This window comes from Balearica regulorum, chromosome 24 (genome assembly GCF_011004875.1).
Source record: "Balearica regulorum gibbericeps isolate bBalReg1 chromosome 24, bBalReg1.pri, whole genome shotgun sequence".
In the NCBI taxonomy this organism is placed as follows: domain Eukaryota; kingdom Metazoa; phylum Chordata; class Aves; order Gruiformes; family Gruidae; genus Balearica; species Balearica regulorum.
Window position 1 is genome coordinate 5,172,227 of NC_046207.1, and position 18,811 is coordinate 5,191,037.

Consider the following 18,811-nt stretch of genomic DNA (forward strand, 5'->3'; position numbering starts at 1 on the left):
ACCGTGGCACATCCTGCTCCGGGTGCTGACGTTTGGGGATGGGGGCATGGCTGCCCCTGCATGCCCCCCCCCCCCCCGAGCCATACAACAGCCCGGGGGACCCCCTCATCTCTTTTAGGGATCCCCCCCACAGCGAACAAGTCTGCTCCAGGCTAAAGGCTGGCTGTGCAGGCAGCAGTGGGCACCACTCTGCCCCCCCCCCCATTTGAGGAGGGGGGATCCTCGTCACCCCCCTTATTTTCCCCCAGAGGAAGGAGCCGCTTTGGGGGTACCTTACCTAGGGAAGGAGGGGGGGCCACATCCCCCATCCCTCCCAGGAACGCGGTGGGAGCGGCCGTGGCGGAGGCGGCCGCCCGCCATCCCTCATCCCCCCCTGCCGCCATCCCCACTCCTCCTTCCTCCTCCTCCTCCTCCTCCTCCTCCTCCTCCTCTCGCTCGCTGCACGCCGGGGCCACCGTCACCGCGGGGGCTGGTACGGCGGAGGCCAGGCCTGAGTTCCATCGTCATCGTCATCATCTTGTCCCTCTACGTGTGTGTCTGTGTGTCGTCCCCCAACCCACCCCAAAACCCGCCGACCCCGGCGAGCTCCATGGTTCGGGAAGGCGGCATGGCCCGTACCCCTTACAGCTCCACGCAGGACATCCAGATGGACGTCTTCGACAACGCCGCCCTCCAGGTGACACCCCCGGGAATTTGGGGACGGGGGGGCGGGAGGCTGCATCGGTACCGTGGTGAAGAGCCCCAGTGTGCATGGTGGGGGGGTGAGCCCCAGCGATTCCCCCGTGGGTTTGGGGGCGCCGCTATGGCGGCGCCCCCAAACCCACGGGGGAATCGCTGGGGCTCACCCCCCCCCCGTCCCATCCCCTACACCCCATAACAGGGGTGATTTCACCCCCCCAGCATGCAAAACAGGGTGCCCCCCACCCATAACCAAGCTACCCAAATGCAGTCGGTCCCCCCCCCCCCCACCCCGCCCCATAACACGAAGCATCCCAGGGAAGGGGGTGTCCAGCCCCCCAGGTTTGGGGAGTACATGGAGGTGGGGGGGGGGGCTCTGTGCTGCTTGCTGTGTCACTGCTCTCCCCCTGTCCCCCCACCCATTGGGGTTTGCCCACCGGGGTGGGGAGCTGGGTGCAGGGGGGGTGTTGTGTGCACCAGGAAACTTTTAGGAATTGGGAAAACTCTGCTGGGGGGGGGGTGTGTGTGTGGGGGGGGTGTCCCCTGCCCTGGCTTGTCCCCTTCAGCTTTGGAGGGGGGAGAAGGGATGTGTCCCTGGCTGGTTCCAATGGGGTGGGGGCACCATGGACCGGTGGAGCATCTCATCCCCGTGGTCTGGCTGGGTGCTGTCCCCCTCCCCGCACACCCCCATGGGGATAGACACCCCCCCACATCCCCTCTGTGGCAGCCTGAAGAGCATCACCCGGTTGGGGTGACAGTTGGTTTTTTTTTGGGGGGGGGGGGGGCGTGGAATGGAGACAGAGTCCCTGGTTGCATCCAGCCACCCGGGTGCCGGCAGAGCTGGGTGTCTCCCCCACCTTAGTGGGGGGGGGGTCTCTGGGTGGCTGCAGTGAACCCCACACTGGCAGCGGGGCCGCCGTCCCCACCCCGGGGACCTTTGCTGCTGAGCCCCAGCTGCGTCCATCCCTGCTGGGAGCAGTGGATGGGGTGGGGGGGGGGGGGTCGGGGTGGGGGGGGGCCGAAGGACCTAAAAATACCCGGTGCTGCCCGGCGCGGGGACCACCCATCCCCAGGCTGGGTGGCAGCTGGGCCCAGCTGTCCCTCCGAGACGCCGGGGAGGTGACAGTCCCGCTTGCCCCGGCATGTCCCAGCCTCTCGCCCCCCCCCCCCAAGGCCACCCCTCCCCAGCGTGCACCCCGGGAGGTGCTGGGGGGGGGCACTGGGGCATCCCCGTCTCCTCCAGTCCATCCCAGCAGGAGACACTGGAGGAAGACGGGGGAGTCCCGTGGGGGCGCGAGGAGGGTGCTGGCTGGTGGGGGTGGGCACGGGGGTGCACGGGTGAGGGCACGATGCCCACGCTGATGGGGGGGGGGGATGTGTGCACACGCGTGTGCGGGGCTCGGGCACGTGTGGGGTGTCGCCTTAGCAGCCGCCTCCCCGGGACGCGGGTTGGGCTCTGGGCTGTTGGGGCTGGGGGGGCCACGGCGTTTGGGGACGGTGGCTGCGGTGAGGAGCCAGGGGCTGCAGCTGGGCTCCCCCCAAAATCTCTTCAGCTCCCTGGCTCCGTCTCCTCTGCATGGGGGTGGGAGATCCAGCCCCCCCCCATAAGGCGATGCCGGGTCCCTGGGGAGGGGGCCGCACGGCAACCCTGCCCCCTTCCCTGCCTCAGTTTCCCTTCTCTTGTCCCCCAGGAGCTGGGTTTGTTTGCAGGGTGGGGGCAGAGGGGGATGGAGCACCTCTGGCAGCTGGGGGGGGGCAGAACTGCCCCCCATGTCTTGGAGCCCCAGCGCTCCCCTCCTGCCCCCCCTCCCCTCTCCCCAGGGCAAGTACAGCAAGCGCAAGAGCCGCTTCAAGCGCTCGGACGGCAGCACCTCGTCCGACACCACCTCCAACAGCTTCGTCCGGCAGGTGAGTGTGGGGGGGTGTGACTGTCCCGGGGGGTCCCAGGGGACCTGCTCGCCTGCGGGGGCCCTTGTCCCCCCCCAGGGAACCGAGGGGGTGTCCGGGTTTGCAATCAAGCCTGGCCGGGGGGGAGCGCGGGCATCGCAACGGCTGAGCCAGACCCGGCTGTGCGTCCCCCCCCAGCCCCTCTCTGTTCTGCGGTGGGTGCTGGGGGGAGTTGTCCCCCCCATATTGGGAGCATTTGGGGTCCTGTAGCCCCCCAGGGGTTCCCCGCCCCTCCTGGGGGTGCCAGGCAGGGGACACAGCCCTGGCATCGCCCAGCTGGCATCGAAGCCGCCCTCCCCAGCCCCGTCCACCTGGTAGGGCTGCCGGCTTGGCAGCGGCCCCTGCGGCCCCCCCCCCGGCCCCCACCCCCTGCCCAGCACCGGGCTAAATATACCCGGGGCGGCTGCGACCGTCCCAGGGCTGAAACTTGACCCACGGGTGCCCCAGCCCAGCGCCCGCCCGACCCACTCGCCCCCGGCCCTGCCACCATGGAGATACCCGGCAAAGACCACCCCGCCGCCCCGGTGAGCGTGCGTGCGTGTTTGTGTGTGTGTGTGTGTGTGTGTGTGTGTGTCCCGCCACCACCCCACAGCCCCCCACCCCCGGCACCCTCCCACCCCGGCTCTGCCCCTGGTGCGGGGTCCCTCTGGGCTGCGTGGGGGTTGGAGTGGGTGGTCCTGGGAGCTGGTGGGACCCGTGGGATCCGGGGGTGAGGGTGTCGTACCTGGAGCCCGGGTGATCCCCCCAAAAAGCCTCTCCAAGTCTCACCATGGGGCTGGGGGGGCTCCAGGAAGGGCCAGACCCCCAGAAGCGACAGGAGGAGATGGGGCAGCTGGTCTCTGCCCCATGGCTTTTGGGGAGGGGGTCCCCGGGGGGGCTGCTGCCCCATGGCCAGGGGTAGGGGCCTGTGTGAAGGAGAGCGGCCCCCCCATATCCCCAGTGTTCGGAAAGGACGGGGCAAATCGGGGACGGGGGCTCCCGCAACCCCAGGGGGCTCTGGTGGGGCTTAGGGGATCACAGAGGGGCTGGGGGGGACCAGCCCCCCCCCCCGGCAGCGGGTCCCTTTGCCGTCCCCTGCGGCACCCACTGCCCGGGGCTGGGGGAGCCCGTGGGTCTCCTTGGTGCCCCCCTGCTCGGGCTCCGGCCCCAGGGGGCTGCGGGGGGGGGGGAAGGAGGTGAGCAGGGGGTCTCCGATCCCACCCCAGCTGGAGCCTTGTCCTGGGGTGACCCCGGGTCACCCCACAACACCCTTCCCCCATTGCCATGGGACCCCTCGGGGGGGGGACACACACAGCACCGTCCCCGCTGGCCTTCCCTCAGGTGGGGGACAGCTCGGGGGGGCGGCGGGCAGGCGCAGGGGGTCCTCATCCCTTCCCAGCTCCGAGGAGAGGCCCCGGGGAGGCCGGTGGCAGCGGGAAGGGAGCAGGCGCCGGCTCGGTATCACGTTCCGTGCCGGAGCGGTGGGAACAGCTGCGCCGGCACTCGGCCTGCCGTAACCCCGCCAGGATGCCGCTGGGCAGGATTTGCCCCTGCCTGGGGAGGAGGCAGCTTCTGGGGGTGGTTTGTCCCCAGCGTGCCCAGAGGCCACGATGATGGGCACCAGCTCTGGTGAGAGGGTCCCGGAGCGGGGAGACGGCTGCGGGGTCAGGGTTGGGGCTGGGTTCTCCGCTTTGGGGGAGGACGGCGTGGGCTGACCCCTCTCCCCGCTCGCCCAGGGCTCTGCGGAGTCCTACACCAGCCGCCCCTCGGACTCGGATGTGTCGCTGGAGGAGGACCGGGAAGCGCTGCGCAAGGAGGCCGAGCGCCAGGCCATGGCACAGCTGGAGAAAGCCAAGGTGGGACGGCTGGGCTGGAGACCCCCCCCCTCGCCCACCCACGTACCCCCTGCCACCCACCCGGCCCCTCCGCACCCCCCGCCCCGGCAGGGTGGGACCCGCTGTGGGACGGGGCTGACCCCAGACACAAGGGACCCCCCCGTGCCCCCCCCCCCGCTGCTCCTGTCCTGCACCCCCGCAGCATCCCGTCCCCTGAAGCGGTGGCCCCAGGACCCCTGGGTGGCACTGGGAAGGCAGTGGGGTGTACTGGGTGGAACTGGGAGCCCAGATGCCCGGCTTCTCGCCTTGGCTGAGCATCCAGCCGCGCCTCAGCTGCGGGCCCAGGGCAATTAGCTAATGAGTCCCTCGTTAGCTCCTGGGGCATGTTGGCCACAGCATCCCCAGCCCAGGCTCCGGTGAGCGGCTGCGCCGCGGTGCCCGTAGGAGCCGAACCAGCCCCGCTGCCCCGCTGGTCACACCGGCACCGGCACCTGCCTGGCCCGAGGGGGGACCAGCTCTCACTGCGGGGGGGGGGGGGGGTGTGTGTCTCTGCGGTTTGGGGTGGGGGAAGATGCTGAGCCCTCTCCTGTTGGCAGACGAAGCCGGTGGCGTTTGCCGTGCGGACGAACGTCGGCTACAACCCGTCTGCCAGCGACGACATGCCGGTGCAGGGCATGGCCATCTGCTTCGAGCCCAAAGACTTTCTGCACATCAAGGAGGTGGGGACCGGGCTGGGGGGGGGCTGGCAGGGCTGCGGGGCTGGGGTCGCTCTGGGGGTGGCAGCCCTGGCGGTGGGCGTTTGGGGGTTTCGGGCGTTTGGGGGTTTCGGGCGTTTGGGGGTTTCAGGCGCTTCCCCCCCCCCCCCGCCTCCGCGGTGCAGAAGTACAACAACGACTGGTGGATCGGGCGGCTGGTGAAGGAGGGCTGCGAGGTGGGCTTCATCCCCAGCCCCGTCAAGCTGGAGAACATGCGGCTGCTGCAGGAGCAGAAGATGAGGCAGAACCGCCTGAGCTCGAGGTGGGGCTCGTCCCCCGACCCCCCCGGCTCCCCATGTCCCCCCCCATCCCACCCTCACCCCCCGTCCCCCTCTCTGTGCTTCTCCCATCCAGCAAATCGGCGGACAACTCCAGCTCCAGCCTGGGCGACGTGGTGACGGGGACCCGCCGGCCCACCCCCCCGGCCAGCGGTAAGAGTGTCCGGTGTCCCTGCAGCCCCTGGCCTGAGCGGGGCAGGTCCGGCCTGGGGGGTTCTTCCCCTCCGCGCTGGTAACCCCCCCCCTCGTCTGCAGCTCCGGCCCCTCCGCCCCAGGTGCAGGCAGGCGGGTGCACCCCCTCTCCCCTGGGGACCCCCCTCTCCCCTGCTTCTTCCCCCTCCCATCCCCACCACCCTCGCGCTCTTCTCAGCCCCCCCCCCCCCCCATCTCCATTTTTCCCTTCTTCCATCGCCATTATCGCTTTTCTTTTCTCCCTCCCCTCTCCCCGGCTCTGGCTGCCCCTCCGTCCCCAGGTGCCCTGGACATGCCTAGCTTTGCCTTTGACCCCGATGAGTTAGAGGAGGAGGAGGCCATGGAGACCCACCGCTCCCCTAAGAGTAGCGTGAGCAGTGTCACCACCCCCCCCGCCCACACCAAGCGCATCCCCTTCTTTAGGAAGGTAACGGCACCCGCCGGCCCCGCGCTCGCCTGCTGCACCCTGCCTGCCCTAACACCGCCTGGGAGGGCTGGCGGGGGCACCCGCCGGGTGCTGGGGGCCACGCGCCGCCCGAGCACCCTGCCTGCGTTGCCACGGCGTGTCCCCTGCGCCGCAGCATGGGCATGAGTGTCTGCAGGGGACGGGGCGGTGGGGGTGTCCCCCATGCACCATGGGGTGGGTCAGTCTGCGGCTCTGTCCTGCCGTGGGCCGTGGGATGGGTCAGTCCGTGGCTGATCCTCCCCCTGTGGTCCATGGGATGGATCAGTCCGTGGCTGATCCTCCCCCTGTGGTCTGTGGAATGGGTCAGTCCGTGGCTGCCTCCCCCTGTGGTCCATGGGATGGATCAGTCTGTGGCTGCCTCCCCCCATGATCTATGGGATGGATCAGTCCGTGGCTGATCCTCCCCCCGTGGTCCATGGGATGGATCAGTCTGTGGCTGCCTCCCCCCATGATCTATGGGATGGATCAGTCCGTGGCTGCCTCCCCCCATGATCTATGGGATGGATCAGTCCGTGGCTGCCTCCCCCTGTGGTCCATGGGATGGATCAGTCCGTGGCTGCCTCCCCCCATGATCCATGGGATGGATCAGTCCGTGCCCCTTCCCCGTTGCCTGCCCCCCCCCCCCAGTGTGCGCATGGTGTGTGCCAGCACGGCCGGTGTCTCGTCTCCCCCCGCGGATGGGAATGGACCGTTCCTCCCCCCCCCAAGCTGGGCAGTAGCTGGGGCGGTTTGGGCGCAACCACAGCCCGGGGCGGGGGGGTCTGCAAGGGCTTGTGGGGGTGAGCAGGCCCAGGGGGGCCGAGCTGCCCCCTGCCACCCCCCATGCCGCTCTCCAAGCCCCGCAGAGCCCCTGCTTGCACCCCAAATCTAACTAAGAGCAGGGCCATGCTCCATGTGACACACGCTCATGGGGCAGCCCCCCAGGGGGGACACACGCATCCCCCAGGGGCAGCCCCCCGGGGGGACACACACGCACCCCCGGGCCCCCCCAGCCCAGCTCGGTGCCCCCGCTCCCCGCGCCCGCGGATAACACGCATGCCTTGTTTGTCTTCTCTCGCCCCCCCCCCGGCCCCGCGCGGCCTCTCGGGACGTAGCGAAGCAGAAGCAGAAATCGGTGAGTAGCGTCAGGACCCCCCGGGAGGGCCCGCGGGGAGGGGACGGGGTGCCCCCCGCTTGCAGCCCCCCCCCCCCCGCCCCCCATCCTCAGAGCTGCCCCCGCAGGGGCGAAGCCGAGCGTCCCCCGGCGTGTCCCCCCCACCCCAGCCCCGCTAACGGCTGGCTCTGCCCCGCAGGCCGAGCACGTGCCCCCGTACGACGTGGTGCCCTCCATGCGGCCCATCATCCTGGTGGGGCCGTCGCTGAAGGGCTACGAGGTGAGGAGTGGGGGGTGCGGGGGGCACACAGCAGGGGGGGACCCCAGCCCCATGCTCTCCCTCCCTGCCTTCCTCCCGCCCCAGGTCACGGACATGATGCAGAAAGCCCTCTTCGACTTCTTGAAGCATCGCTTTGATGGCAGGTGAGACAGGCGGCTGCGTGGCCGGGGGACCCCTGACACCACAGGGGGACCTTTAACCCCACAGATGGACCTTAATCCATGGGAGACCCCTAATCCCACGGGTGGACCCCCTAATCCCACGGGGGAACCCCCTAATCCCATGGAGGGGGACCCTCAGCCCTGCCCTTTGGCTCCAGCTCCAGGCAGCCCCATGCATGGGGTGGGAGGAAGGGGGTGGAAGGAGGGTCCTGTCCTGCGCCCCCCAAGGGGGTGGGTGTGTATGTTTGGGGGTCTTGCACCCACTGTTGCTCCCCCCACCTGCTCGTGCCCTCTCCGTCTCGCAGGATCTCCATCACGCGGGTGACGGCTGACATCTCCCTAGCCAAGCGCTCCGTCCTGAACAACCCCAGCAAGCACACCATCATCGAGCGCTCCAGCACGCGCTCCAGCCTGGGTAAGGCAGCCCCCCGCGCTGACCCCCGCCTGGCCAGGCGGCACGACACCCCAAGCCTCCATCTGTATCAGCCCGGCAGCCTCCCGTCCCCCAGCCCATCCATCCCCAGGTGCTCGTCCCGCCTGCGCCGGGGCACGGTTTGTGGGGGTGAGGTGTGGGGTCACTAACACAGGGGAGACCCGGGGCTCTGCACTCCCCCCGGCCGATTTGACTCAGTCTCTCTCCCCCTCCTCCCCTTTTATCTTCTTTCTGTTGTGTTTTTCTTTCCTTTTTCTCCTTTCCTTTGGGTTTCCTTCCCTCCGCGCTGCTTCCTTCCTCCCCTGCTCCTGATACAGATGTCTTGGGTATGTAGCATGGACCCACCGGGACCCCTGGCAGCCCCCTGCCTGGCGGGGGGCAGTGGGGGACATGTCCCCTTGGATCCTTGTCCTCCCTGCCTGGCCGTGACCAGGCTCTGGGAGGCAGTGGGGTTTGGCCACCTGGGCAGAGTCTGAGGGTTGGGGACACCCAGGTCCCACAGCCCCATCTGAGCCCCCACCCCAAGAGCGTGGGGTGCGGGGGGCTTTACCCCTTCCTCACCCAGCCGTTGCCAGCGCTGGGAACCCACTGCCACCTCCTTCCTGCAGTGAGCCCCCCGTCCCTGGGGCTGGGGTGACACTGGAGTGGCCAAGTCCCAGCACAAGACCCCTCCTGGTCCTGTCCCCGTCCCGTTCCCCTCATCACATCTCCCAGCAGTTGTCCCCACAGCCCCCATGTGCTCGCCTGTCCCCCCGCGCTGTCCCCTCACCCTCGCTGTCTCCCTGCCCTGGCAGCTGAGGTCCAGAGCGAGACCGAGCGCATCTTCGAGCTGGCCCGGACGCTGCAGCTGGTGGCCTTGGATGCCGACACCATCAACCACCCGGCCCAGCTGGCCAAGACGTCCCTGGCCCCCATCATCGTCTACATCAAAATCACTTCCCCCAAGGTGGGTGCAGGCCCTGGGTTGGGGGGGGGTGGCCCCAGCCCCCACTCCACCATGCTGGGGGGGGGGTGGGGGGCCAGGTCCCTGCGGCCACCCCGGGCTGCCCTCTCCTGCCCCAGGTGCTGCAGCGGCTGGTGAAGTCCCGGGGCAAGTCCCAGGCGAAGCACCTCAACGTGCAGATGGTGGCCTCTGACAAGCTGGCGCAGTGCCCGCCTGTGAGTATACCACACCCTGCCACGCCCTGCCACACCACACCCCCACCCCAGCTCCTCCTGCCCACAGCCCTGTGGCTGTTGGCTCCACCCACCCCACCAGAAGCTCCACCCACCACCTCACTCTGGTGTAGGGCACCACCCATTTATGGACCAGCAGCTCCACGCCCGGATACCCGAGTCCCCACCCACCCCCTCACTGATGGCAGATGCTCCGCCCATGAGGCTGGAGACTCCGCCCCAGTGGGCCAGATGCTCCTCCCACCAACTGCAGCGTCAACTGCAGGCTCCGCCCTGGCCCCAGAAGCCCCGCCCCATCCCATTGGCCACGCCCCATCCCATTGGCCACATCCTGGTGCATAGGCTCCGCCCTGTCCCCAGAAGCCCTGCCCCATCCCATTGGCCACGCCCCATCCCATTGGCCACACCCTGGCCCATAGGCTCCGCCCTGTCCCCAGAAGCCCCGCCCCATCCCATTGGCCCCACCCCATCCCATTGGCCACGCCCCATCCCATTGGCCACGCCCTGATCCATAGGCTCCGCCCTGTCCCCAGAAGCCCTGCCCCATCCCATTGGCCACGCCCCATCCCATTGGCCACACCCTGGCCCATAGGCTCCACCCTGTCCCCAGAAGCCCCGCCCCATCCCATTGGCCCCACCCCATCCCATTGGCCACGCCCCATCCCATTGGCCACACCCTGGCCCATAGGCTCCACCCTGTCCCCAGAAGCCCCGCCCCATCCCATTGGCCCCACCCCATCCCATTGGCCACGCCCCATCCCATTGGCCACGCCCTGATCCATAGGCTCCGCCCTGGCCCCAGAAGCCCCGCCCCATCCCATTGGCCATGCCCCATCCCATTGGCCACGCCCTGGCCCATAGGCTCCGCCCTGTCCCCAGAAGCCCCGCCCAGCCCAGCCCCACCCGGCCCCGCCCAGCCCAGCCCCACGGTCTCCTCCCGCCCCAGGAGATGTTCGACATCGTTCTGGACGAGAACCAGCTGGAGGAGGCCTGCGAGCACCTGGCCGAGTACCTGGAGGCCTACTGGAAGGCGACGCACCCCCCCAGCAGCAACCCCCCCAACCCGCTGCTGAACCGCACCATGGCCACGGCCGCCCTGGCCGCCAGCCCCGCGCCCGTCTCCAACCTCCAGGTACAGGTGCTCACATCCCTGCGCAGGAACCTGGGCCTCTGGGGACGCGGGGGCACCGAGAGCACCCCCAGCCCCCCCGGACCCCTCGAGGAGCACGCGCTGTGAGACGGCAGCGGCGACACGCGCGCGCGTGCCCCCCCCCACCCCCCGGCCCCGCCATCGGGGCCGCCCCTGGGATCGGGGCCACCCTGGGGAACCGCGGCCGCCCCAGGAGTGGGACCATCCTTGGGATTGCCCCCCCGCGGGACCTGTGGCCCCCCTCAGGGGTACTGCAGCCCCCCCCAGGGGTGGGATCATCCCTGGGATCGCCTTCCCTTGGGACCTGCTCCTCCCGCCCTGGGATCGGGGCCCCCCCTGGGGACCTGCTCCCCTCCATCCCTAGGATCACCCCAGGGGACCTGCTCCCTGCCTGGGAATGGTGCCAGCCCCAGAGTTGGGGTCTCTCTGGGGATCTGTGTCCCCTCCCAGGCCCGGAGCTCCCCTGGGGATGGGGGTCCCCTGGGATCTGCCCCCTCCGAGTTCTCCTGGGAATGTTGGTCCCCTTCATGTCTCCCTGGGGGCTGACGGGGTGCCAGACCCCCCACTCCCACGCCTCTCCAGAGCTCTGGGGGGGCCGTGGTGGCGGCGAGGGCTTACGGGGTGTCCTGGTGTGAGTGAGAGCCGGCTGGGGGGTGTGCAGAGCCCCGGCCCACCACAGGCTTCACGGTGCTGGGCCCGGGGGGTCCGCAGCACCCACCCAGGGCAGGAGGCAGAGGAGGGACGTGTGTCCTGTGTTGTCTGTCGCTAATTCTTCCAGCGAGCGGGACGCCGCTGGCGCACCAGCCCCCACCCCGCAGCCCTCCCCCTGCTGCTCTTCCCCTCGCCCCGTCACCCCCTTCCTGCCCTGGCTCTGCCCCGGCGACCCCCCCGGTGCCGTTTGGCGGCGGGCTGAGACCTGCCGCTGTCGTGTCCCGGGTGAGCGGCGCGGTGCGGGCAGGCCAGGCTGGGCAGGAGTGCATGTGCCCCCCCCTGCCAGCCCCGCAGCTAACCCACCCCCCACTAACCCCCCCGTCCATCCGTCCGTCCGTCTCTCCTTGCACGGTGTGGTTGCTTCTCCTAACCAGGGTCCGTACCTAGTGCCTGGGGAGCCGCCGCGCGAGGGGGAGCATGGCCACCTCCGGCAGGGTCTGGGCGAGGCGGGGGGCCGCGGGCAGGGCCGCCCCCTCCCGCCGCCCGGCCGCCCGGCCCCCCGCACCCTGTCCCGCCAGGACACCTTCGACTTGGAGACCCCGGGCAGCCGGGATTCGGCCGGCACAGAGCCCGGCGATTCCTGCTGTATGGACATCGAGACGGACCCCGGCGAGGAGGAGCCGCCGGGTCCCCCCGGTGCCGGACCCCGCGCCCCCCCGGGCCACCAGCACCCCAGCACCTGGGACCAGGACGAGCCCGGGCACGAGAGCCGGGGGCTGCGGGGCCGAGCCAAGGGCCAGGACGGCTACTGCCCCGACCCGCCGGAGAGCCTCGGCCTTGACCAGAGCGATGTGGAGGGCTGGGGCCAGGACGTTTACATCCGTTAGGGTGACGGGGGTGCAGGCAGGGGATGGGCCCCCCCCCGGCGCTGGCTTTGGGGTGGGGGAGAGCCCCACCGGTTGCCTTTGTGCCCTCCCTAAGCCCAGCCAGCCGTACCATGGGGAGCCCCTGCTTTGGCCCGGGGGCTCCCCCCGCCCCACTCCTTGGTAGGGGGGGTCTGTCGTCCCCCCCCGCCACAGCCCCCAGCATCTCACGGTGCCTCGGGCCCTCCCTGCCCCACGGGGAGACCACGTGACCAAAGGGGACCCGGGGGGGCTCTGCCTGTGGCCGGCGTGTCCCCGTCCCCTGCCCCTGGGCACAGGGTGGGGGGCCGTGCCCCCCACCCAGCCCTTGCCTGTCGGCTGCCCGCCCCCCCCGCCCCGGGTGCCCCCGCTTCTCCATGGTGCTGTTTGCCACCCGGCTGCAGGGGGACCCCTGAGCTGGCCGTGGCAGTGGGGGGGGGTCCCTGCCAGCTGCACCCCCCCCCCCCCCCCACTCCCAGCCCGTGCCTGCAGCCTGGCACTGCACGCCTGCAGGGCTGCGACCCACAGCCCCCCCCCCCCCAACAGCCCCCCCAGCAGCTGCGGGGGGGGGGGGGGTGCATGCGTGTGCGGTGTGTGCAGGGCTTTGGGGTGTGCTGGCCGTAGAGGGGTCCCGCTGCCCCAGGCTCTGCCCCCCCACCCCACCCCGGGGTGCTGCCTGCCTGGGGCAGGGGTGTTTGCATGCGTTTGCCTTGGAGGGGCTCTGCCTGAATTTTGCAAGGGGGGGGGGGCAAATCTGAGCCAGTTTTGGGGGGGGGGTCTAACACGTGCTAACAGCTGCCCAGCCCTGGCCTGCCACAGCCATGGCAGCACCCGGCGAGTCCCTCTGCCCTGGGGGGGCCGCATGCCGCCCCCCCTTTCCCTGGGACCGCTGGGGTGCGCCGGGCAGCGCCAGGCCCCTGCCCCCCCCATCCCCCCCGTGCCACCCCCCTCCCGCTGTGCCTGTCTGCTCTCGCCCCATCCAGCTGTGTCTGTCTGTCCGTCCGTCCGTCCGTCTGTGAGCCTGTCTGTCCGTCCCCCCTGCCCGGCAGGGCTGCCTTCGCCCCCCCCCCAGCACCCCGGGGCACTGCCTTCTCCTGCGCCCGCCCCGGGGTGCCCCTTATCCCCCCACCTCTGCGGGGGTGACCACACCAGGGTGAGGTGGGGACACCCCACATCCAGCCCTCGTCGTGGGGCCGGGTTCGCCCCACTTATGGGGCAGCCCCTTGCCCCTCCCCGGGGCGATACTGGGGGTCCCCGGGGTCGCTGCCTTAGCCAGACCACCAGCCTTGCCAGCCCAGGCCGGGGGGGCTCGGGGGCACCCAGCTCTGCCGCTGCCAAGCCGCCTCCGCCCATTGTGTGCCTCAGTTTCCCGTTTTTTTCTGGGAGGGGGGAACTCGGTGTCACTGCCTGCCAAGTGCTTTGAGACCCGCTTGCCCCCCCGCAGTGGCCAGGGTCCGGGCAGTGGGGGCCCCCCCCGGCCCTCCCGCGGGCAGAGGAACATCCCGTATTTATGTCACTCCACAAACTTTATTTAAAGACCCGACAAAGTGTATTTTATTTATTTATTCTCGTTGGTGTGTGGGGGGACTCGCCCCGCTCGCTTGGTTCTTTGTAATAAACATTTCGGTGAGACCTGCCCCGCGGCCGTGCCTGGTGGGGTCTGCGCGGGGAGGGGGGGGGAAACGACACGACACGCACGGGGTCTGCAGCCGCCAGGGATCAGCGCTGAGACCGGGCACAACTCAGTTCTGCAGTGACCCCCCCCAGGTCTTTCCCTGGGGTGGGCCTTCAGCGGGTACCTGGGGAGGGGGCGTTGCCGGGGACGGAGCTGGGACCTGCCCGGCTCCTGTGAGGGGACGAAGACCCAAAGCAGGAGTCAGTGGGGGTCCCACCGCCCCGCTGCAAGGGTGACGGTCGCTGGCAGCAGCCGGGCTCAGCACGGTGCTTGACCAGGTTTATCGGCGCTCGGCCGGCTCTGGACACGTTATTTACAGGGAATAAATACAGCGCTGCCGGCTCAGGGCTGCCGGCACCTCCACTCGCTCTTCTCCGGCCAGTACTCGAACGCCTTCCTGCGGAGAGGACACGGGGATGTCGGTGGCACCTCGGTCCCTGCCCCGTTTCCACCCCCCCAACAACCGGGGGCAGGACCCAGGTGTCCCCCACCCCCCCCTCCCATGTCGGGGGTCCCCGCCAGCCCCCGTTACTCACTCTCGCCCAGGCGCAGCGGCCCGGCAGACCAGCCCGGCCTGGCAGGGGCAGACCTGGTTGATGCTGAAGGCCAGACCTCCGGGGGGCACGTGGCAGCTCTGGGCCAGCGCCAGCCGTCGCTGGCACACCCGCTCGCCGTGCTGCCGTGCGCAGCAGCCGCCCGCGTCGCAGTCCTCGTCCCGCTGGCACCGGGCTCCTGGCGGGGCAGAAAGAGGGGTTAGTAGGGGAGGTTGGACCCCCACCTCATCCCCGGGCTGGGGGGACCGAGGCTGGGGTTGCAGGGGCTGGGAGCACTGGGACTGGGTGTCCCCAGCACCCGTTGGCTTTGTACCGTCGGGGCTGATGCTGGACGCTGCCCCCCCCCCCCAACTCGCCCCATCGGCATCGCGTCCCCCAGCTCCCAGGGTTGAGGCTGGGGGGGTCCGGCCCTTGTTTCCCCCCCATCCCAGAGCCCGGCTCACCCTCCTGCCCGTCGGGCACGGGCTGCTGGCACTTCCCAAACATGCAGAGGAGGCCGTGGGCGCAGTGGGTGTCCCGGCGGCAGTATTGCCCCGCGGGGCGCGTGGGCAGGCACAGCCCGAAGTGCTCGTCGCAGAAGCGCCCGTGGGTGCAGGGGCTGGCCGGGCTGCACGCCGTCACCTGCGCGGGGGGACGCAGCACATCAGGGGACCGAGCTCCATCCCGAGCCCCATCCCCGACCCCGGGACTGGCCCGAAACAGCAGCACGGGGCAAAGACTGGTTTGTTTGCCCGTTACAAAGCGAAGCAGGGCTGGGCGTGGGACTGTGGGAGCGTTTGAGGGGCGCGAAGGCCGGGAGCAGCGGCCAGGCTGGGGAGACCCATCCCCGCGGGAAACCCCCACAGAGGCTCCAGGGTTTTCCCTCGGGAAAAGAAAACCCGGCGTGGGGGGGGGACACACACGGGGATGGCCGCGGTGCCAGCGGGGGGGGCGGAAGGCATCGCGGCTGCCGGAGCCCATAAAATTCCTGCTCCAGGTGAGGCTCGAACTCACAACCTCGGCATTGCTCCGCGTACTGCCCTATAAGTACCGCGCGCTGACCGATTGCGCCACTGGAGCGCCCGGCGCCGCCCGCCGCGCCCGTGCTCCCTCCCGGCCCCGCCGACCCCCGCTGCTGCACCCACCCACCCTGCTGCACCCACCCTGCTGCTGCTGCTGCTGCTGCTGCTGCTGCTGCTGCTGCTGCACCACCCACTGCACCCACCCTGCAACCCCTGCTGCTGCACCCACCCACCCTGCTGCACCCACCCACCCTGCTGCACCCACCCACCCTGCAACCCCTGCTGCTGCACCCACCCTGCAACCCCTGCTGCTGCACCCACCCTGCAACCCCTGCTGCTGCACCCACCCTGCTGCTGCTGCTGCACCCACCCTGCAACCCTGCAACCCCTGCTGCTGCACCCACCCTGCAACCCTGCAACCCCTGCTGCTGCATCCACCCTGCTGCACCCACCCACCCTGCAACCCCTGCTGCTGCACCCACCCTGCTGCACCCACCCACCCACCCACCCTGCACCCCCCCTGCTCCTGCTGCACCCCCCCTGCTCCTGCTGCACCCCCCCTGCTCCTGCAACCCCTGCTGCTGCACCCACCCCAGCTCCCACCCACCCTGCAACCCCAGCTCCCGCACCCACCCCTGCTGCAACTGCACCCCCTCTCCCCCAGGAACCCCACACCCAGGGGAGCACCCACCACTCACCTCTTCCAGGTTGTCTCCTTGGCCGGCGCTTCTGCCCAGCGCGGCTTCGTCGGGCGGGTGCTGGGGCAAGGAGTACATCCAGGCCCAGAGGTAGCCAGAGGCGGCGGGCAGGAGCGAGGCGATGAGGCAGAGGACGGCTGGGTACATCGGCATGCTGCTGGTGGTGGGTGGCACTGGGTGCTCGGACCTGGCGCACTGGGTATATGTAGCCCACGGCCTATCTTGGCCCCCGCTGCTAAAACTGTTTGCCCACCTAATGGGGAAGGAGGAGGCAATCAGGGGTTAAGGGATTAACATAATTGCCAGCCTTCCCCTTGTTGGGTGCAACAGCCCCAAAGTAAACGGCCCCCTCGGAGCAGTCTGGCTCCGGCGCCTGGTCGGCTCCAGCACCAGCCCTGTGCAGCCTGGGGTGTCCCAGGTCCCTGCCGGCCCCTCGGGTCCTCCCATGGCTCAGGGTGGTGGTGGGTGCCAGCACCCTGCCAGGCACCAAATGGCTGCGTACGACAGGAGGCTTTGGTTCCTGGGTTTGTCCCCCCCCTTTCCTGGGACGGTGGGACGCAGTGGGCAGCAGGGATGGGGGGAGGCCAAAGGAAAGAGCAGGGGGGCAAACGCTGTCGCTCCCAGGAAGGGCAGCGGTGGGCACGCGGTTGGCGTTTGCCCTGGGGTGTGTGTCATATCCCCCCTCCCGTGCATGCCGCATCTGGCACCTCCTGTGCACACACACGTCTCCCGGGGGTGACGGGCTTTGCACCTTCCCTAACGGCTCCGCAAACGAGGTGTTTGCGTGTCCTGGCCCTTATCTCCCAGCTGAGCTGGCACCAGCACTGGGCAAACCCGCAAATGGCTTCCCCTGAGCGGATCCCCCAGACAATGCCACCGCTGGGTCCCCAAACAGGCGGGGGGGCTAAGCCAGGGCCATGCCGTGCCCCCCCCGATCTCTCCAATACACTTCGCAGCGGGAAGAGCCACCCCAGCGCTGGTTCCCAGTTGCCGGACCGCGGCACGGGTGCTGTAGGCAACGCTCTGGGTGGGTTTTGTCGCCAGGAGCAGCTGGGGCAGGACGGGAGCTGGTGGCCCACTGGCAGTGGGGTGCACCAGGGTGCCCCCTCCTTTGGGCTCCAGGGATTTGTCCTGCTGCAGGGAGGAAGATCACCCTCCCTCGGGGTCTCCTTCTCTGAGACTCTGTTGCCCTGGGTGATTTCCTCCTGCCTTTGTGCCTCAGTTTCCCCACCTGTAAATGAAGGTGGTGGGTGATGGGTGACACAGGGAAACGGGGCAGCTCAGCGGAGGGACGCCCCGGACCAGTGACTGGAAAGCCACTGCGGCTGCTTGCACCAGGGTGACCCCAAACCTCCTTGCTCCCCATGGTACAAGAGGTGCCGGTGCCCCGGGGCAGGATGCCCAGATCCGGCCCCACGCGCCGCCCCCGCTCACCCTGCACACGTTTGCGCAGCGGCTTAGAGAGCAAATATTGACCTCGCTCCTTGGGCACAATCACGGCTGCTCCCCTCATCCGTCTCCTGCTGGGTGCTCATCCCATTGCTGCCATCTCCGGCTAATCCCCCTTGGTACCACAGAGGCCCTGCATAGCGGCTCTGCTCCCCCAAAGCCCTGCGGCTCCCCCAGTCTTGGCAGCTCCGGGGGGTCCCGTGTGCTTCCCCCAGCCCCTGCGGTGGGGTGCACGGCTTGGGTCTGGCTTTGCAGAAAACTCAGGGTTTGGCTCCATCCCACTCTCTGCAGATGGGGCTTTGGGGCTGCGGCACCGTGACACCCCCCGACTGCTGAGGCCTGGGATGAGTGTGGGGGGGCCCCCCGGCTCTGCCCCCCACCCTCCCGCTGTGCAGGCAGGGCCGGAGGACACCGTGTGCGTGTGGTGTGCAGGTGAGATGGGGGGGGTGTCTGCGTGTGTGCGTGTGTGTGTGCGTGCACTGCAGCTGCGTGTGCACATGTGGTGGGTGTGCACGGGTGTGCACGGGTGTGCGCAGCGGCCCGTGCAGCCCCACTATCCACGCCAGGGACACTGCTCCCAGCCGTGGGGGTATAGCTCAGTGGTAGAGCATTTGACTGCAGATCAAGAGGTCCCCGGTTCAAATCCGGGTGCCCCCTTTGTTTTCTTTGGGGGTACCCCGTTTTTTTCCCCACCCCTTTTCTTTGCTCCCCAGCCCCCGTGGCAGCGAGGGGAGGCCGCGTCCCGCTGCCGCCTGCTCCCCCCCAGCCTCGGATGTCCCTGCAGGGGACGGAGCTTTCTCTTGCAGGACGGAGCCAGCTCTCCAGCAGGGCCCCCCCCGAGCAGTGACACCCCCCCAGACTGCTTTAGTTCAGAGCAGCCGCAGGGCCCCACGTTGCTCCCCCCCCCCCCCGCCCCGCTACAGGCAGGGGTGCAGGGCTGGGGGGGGCCCAGTCTTGCTCCCCAAGCCCTTGGCACGTGGTGCATCTCTGCAGGTGTTTGCACCCTCCTCCTGCACCCAAGGGTGCTCCTACCCCCCTCACCCGGGGCTGAGCCACCTCCGGGCACCAGGGACGGAGGGGTTGGGGTGCAGCCTGAGCCCCCCCCAAAACGCTGCCCAAACCACGGTGTGGCCAGAAGCCAGCCCGCCCGCCTCTGCCAGCTGGACCCCCGCCCTGGGACCCCCCCACCCTGTGACACCCCGACCCCCAGCCCCCCCCCCCGGTAACCAGCGCTCCTGCTGCAAAGGGAAAAACTGGGGGGGTGGGGGGGTTTAAAGGCGACGAACGCTTGTGCTGTGGAGCCGCGTCCCCCCCCCCGGGTTTGCTGCCGACGGGGCCCCGGGGGACGAGGGGTGGGAGGGGCCGCTGGACCCCCGGACACGGCGGCCGAGATGGCCGGGCAGCCCCTCCGGCAGCGTGCGGGGCCGCGCACGGGCAGGGGCTGACTTTGGGGGGGGG

General features: G+C 69.8%; 1 protein-coding gene and 2 non-coding genes across 5 annotated transcripts; 2 read left to right on the forward strand and 1 right to left on the reverse strand.

Moving 5' to 3' along the window:
* The first annotated feature begins 423 nt into the window (after positions 1-423).
* On the forward strand, positions 424-12,259 carry CACNB1 (calcium voltage-gated channel auxiliary subunit beta 1). Of its 3 annotated transcripts, XM_075775103.1 has the most exons (14): positions 424-676; positions 2,500-2,586; positions 4,341-4,460; positions 5,036-5,158; positions 5,320-5,456; positions 5,549-5,625; positions 5,946-6,091; positions 7,423-7,503; positions 7,588-7,646; positions 7,970-8,079; positions 8,892-9,043; positions 9,160-9,255; positions 10,220-10,405; positions 11,509-12,259. In XM_075775103.1, the coding sequence occupies exons 1-14, from the start codon at positions 590-592 to the stop codon at positions 11,959-11,961; spliced, it is 1,914 nt and encodes a 637-aa protein (XP_075631218.1). In that variant the 5' UTR covers positions 424-589; the 3' UTR covers positions 11,962-12,259. The 3 variants fall into 3 exon arrangements, with proteins under 3 accessions (XP_075631218.1, XP_075631216.1, XP_075631217.1); XM_075775101.1 differs by lacking the exon at positions 11,509-12,259 and having other exon boundaries at positions 555-676; positions 10,220-10,661; XM_075775102.1 differs by lacking the exons at positions 5,946-6,091; positions 11,509-12,259 and adding an exon at positions 7,225-7,244 and having other exon boundaries at positions 555-676; positions 10,220-10,661.
* Positions 12,260-15,173: 2,914 nt separating this feature from the next.
* TRNAI-UAU (transfer RNA isoleucine (anticodon UAU)) lies at positions 15,174-15,264 on the reverse strand. Its single transcript is given in 2 exon segments — positions 15,174-15,209; positions 15,227-15,264. It is a non-coding gene; the product is annotated as a tRNA-Ile (tRNA).
* Positions 15,265-17,938: 2,674 nt separating this feature from the next.
* TRNAC-GCA (transfer RNA cysteine (anticodon GCA)) lies at positions 17,939-18,010 on the forward strand. Its single transcript has one exon. It is a non-coding gene; the product is annotated as a tRNA-Cys (tRNA).
* Positions 18,011-18,811: the final 801 nt, after the last annotated feature.

Excerpts from the sequence above, each read along its gene's own strand:
- CACNB1 (XM_075775103.1), top strand. The coding sequence starts at position 590 with ATGGTTCGGGAAGGCGGCATGGCCCGTACCCCTTACAGCTCCACGCAG. Across the intron at positions 2,587-4,340 it reads CCAACAGCTTCGTCCGGCAG|GGCTCTGCGGAGTCCTACAC; the intron begins GTGAGTGTGGGG and ends CCGCTCGCCCAG. Across the intron at positions 7,504-7,587 it reads CGTCGCTGAAGGGCTACGAG|GTCACGGACATGATGCAGAA; the intron begins GTGAGGAGTGGG and ends CTCCCGCCCCAG.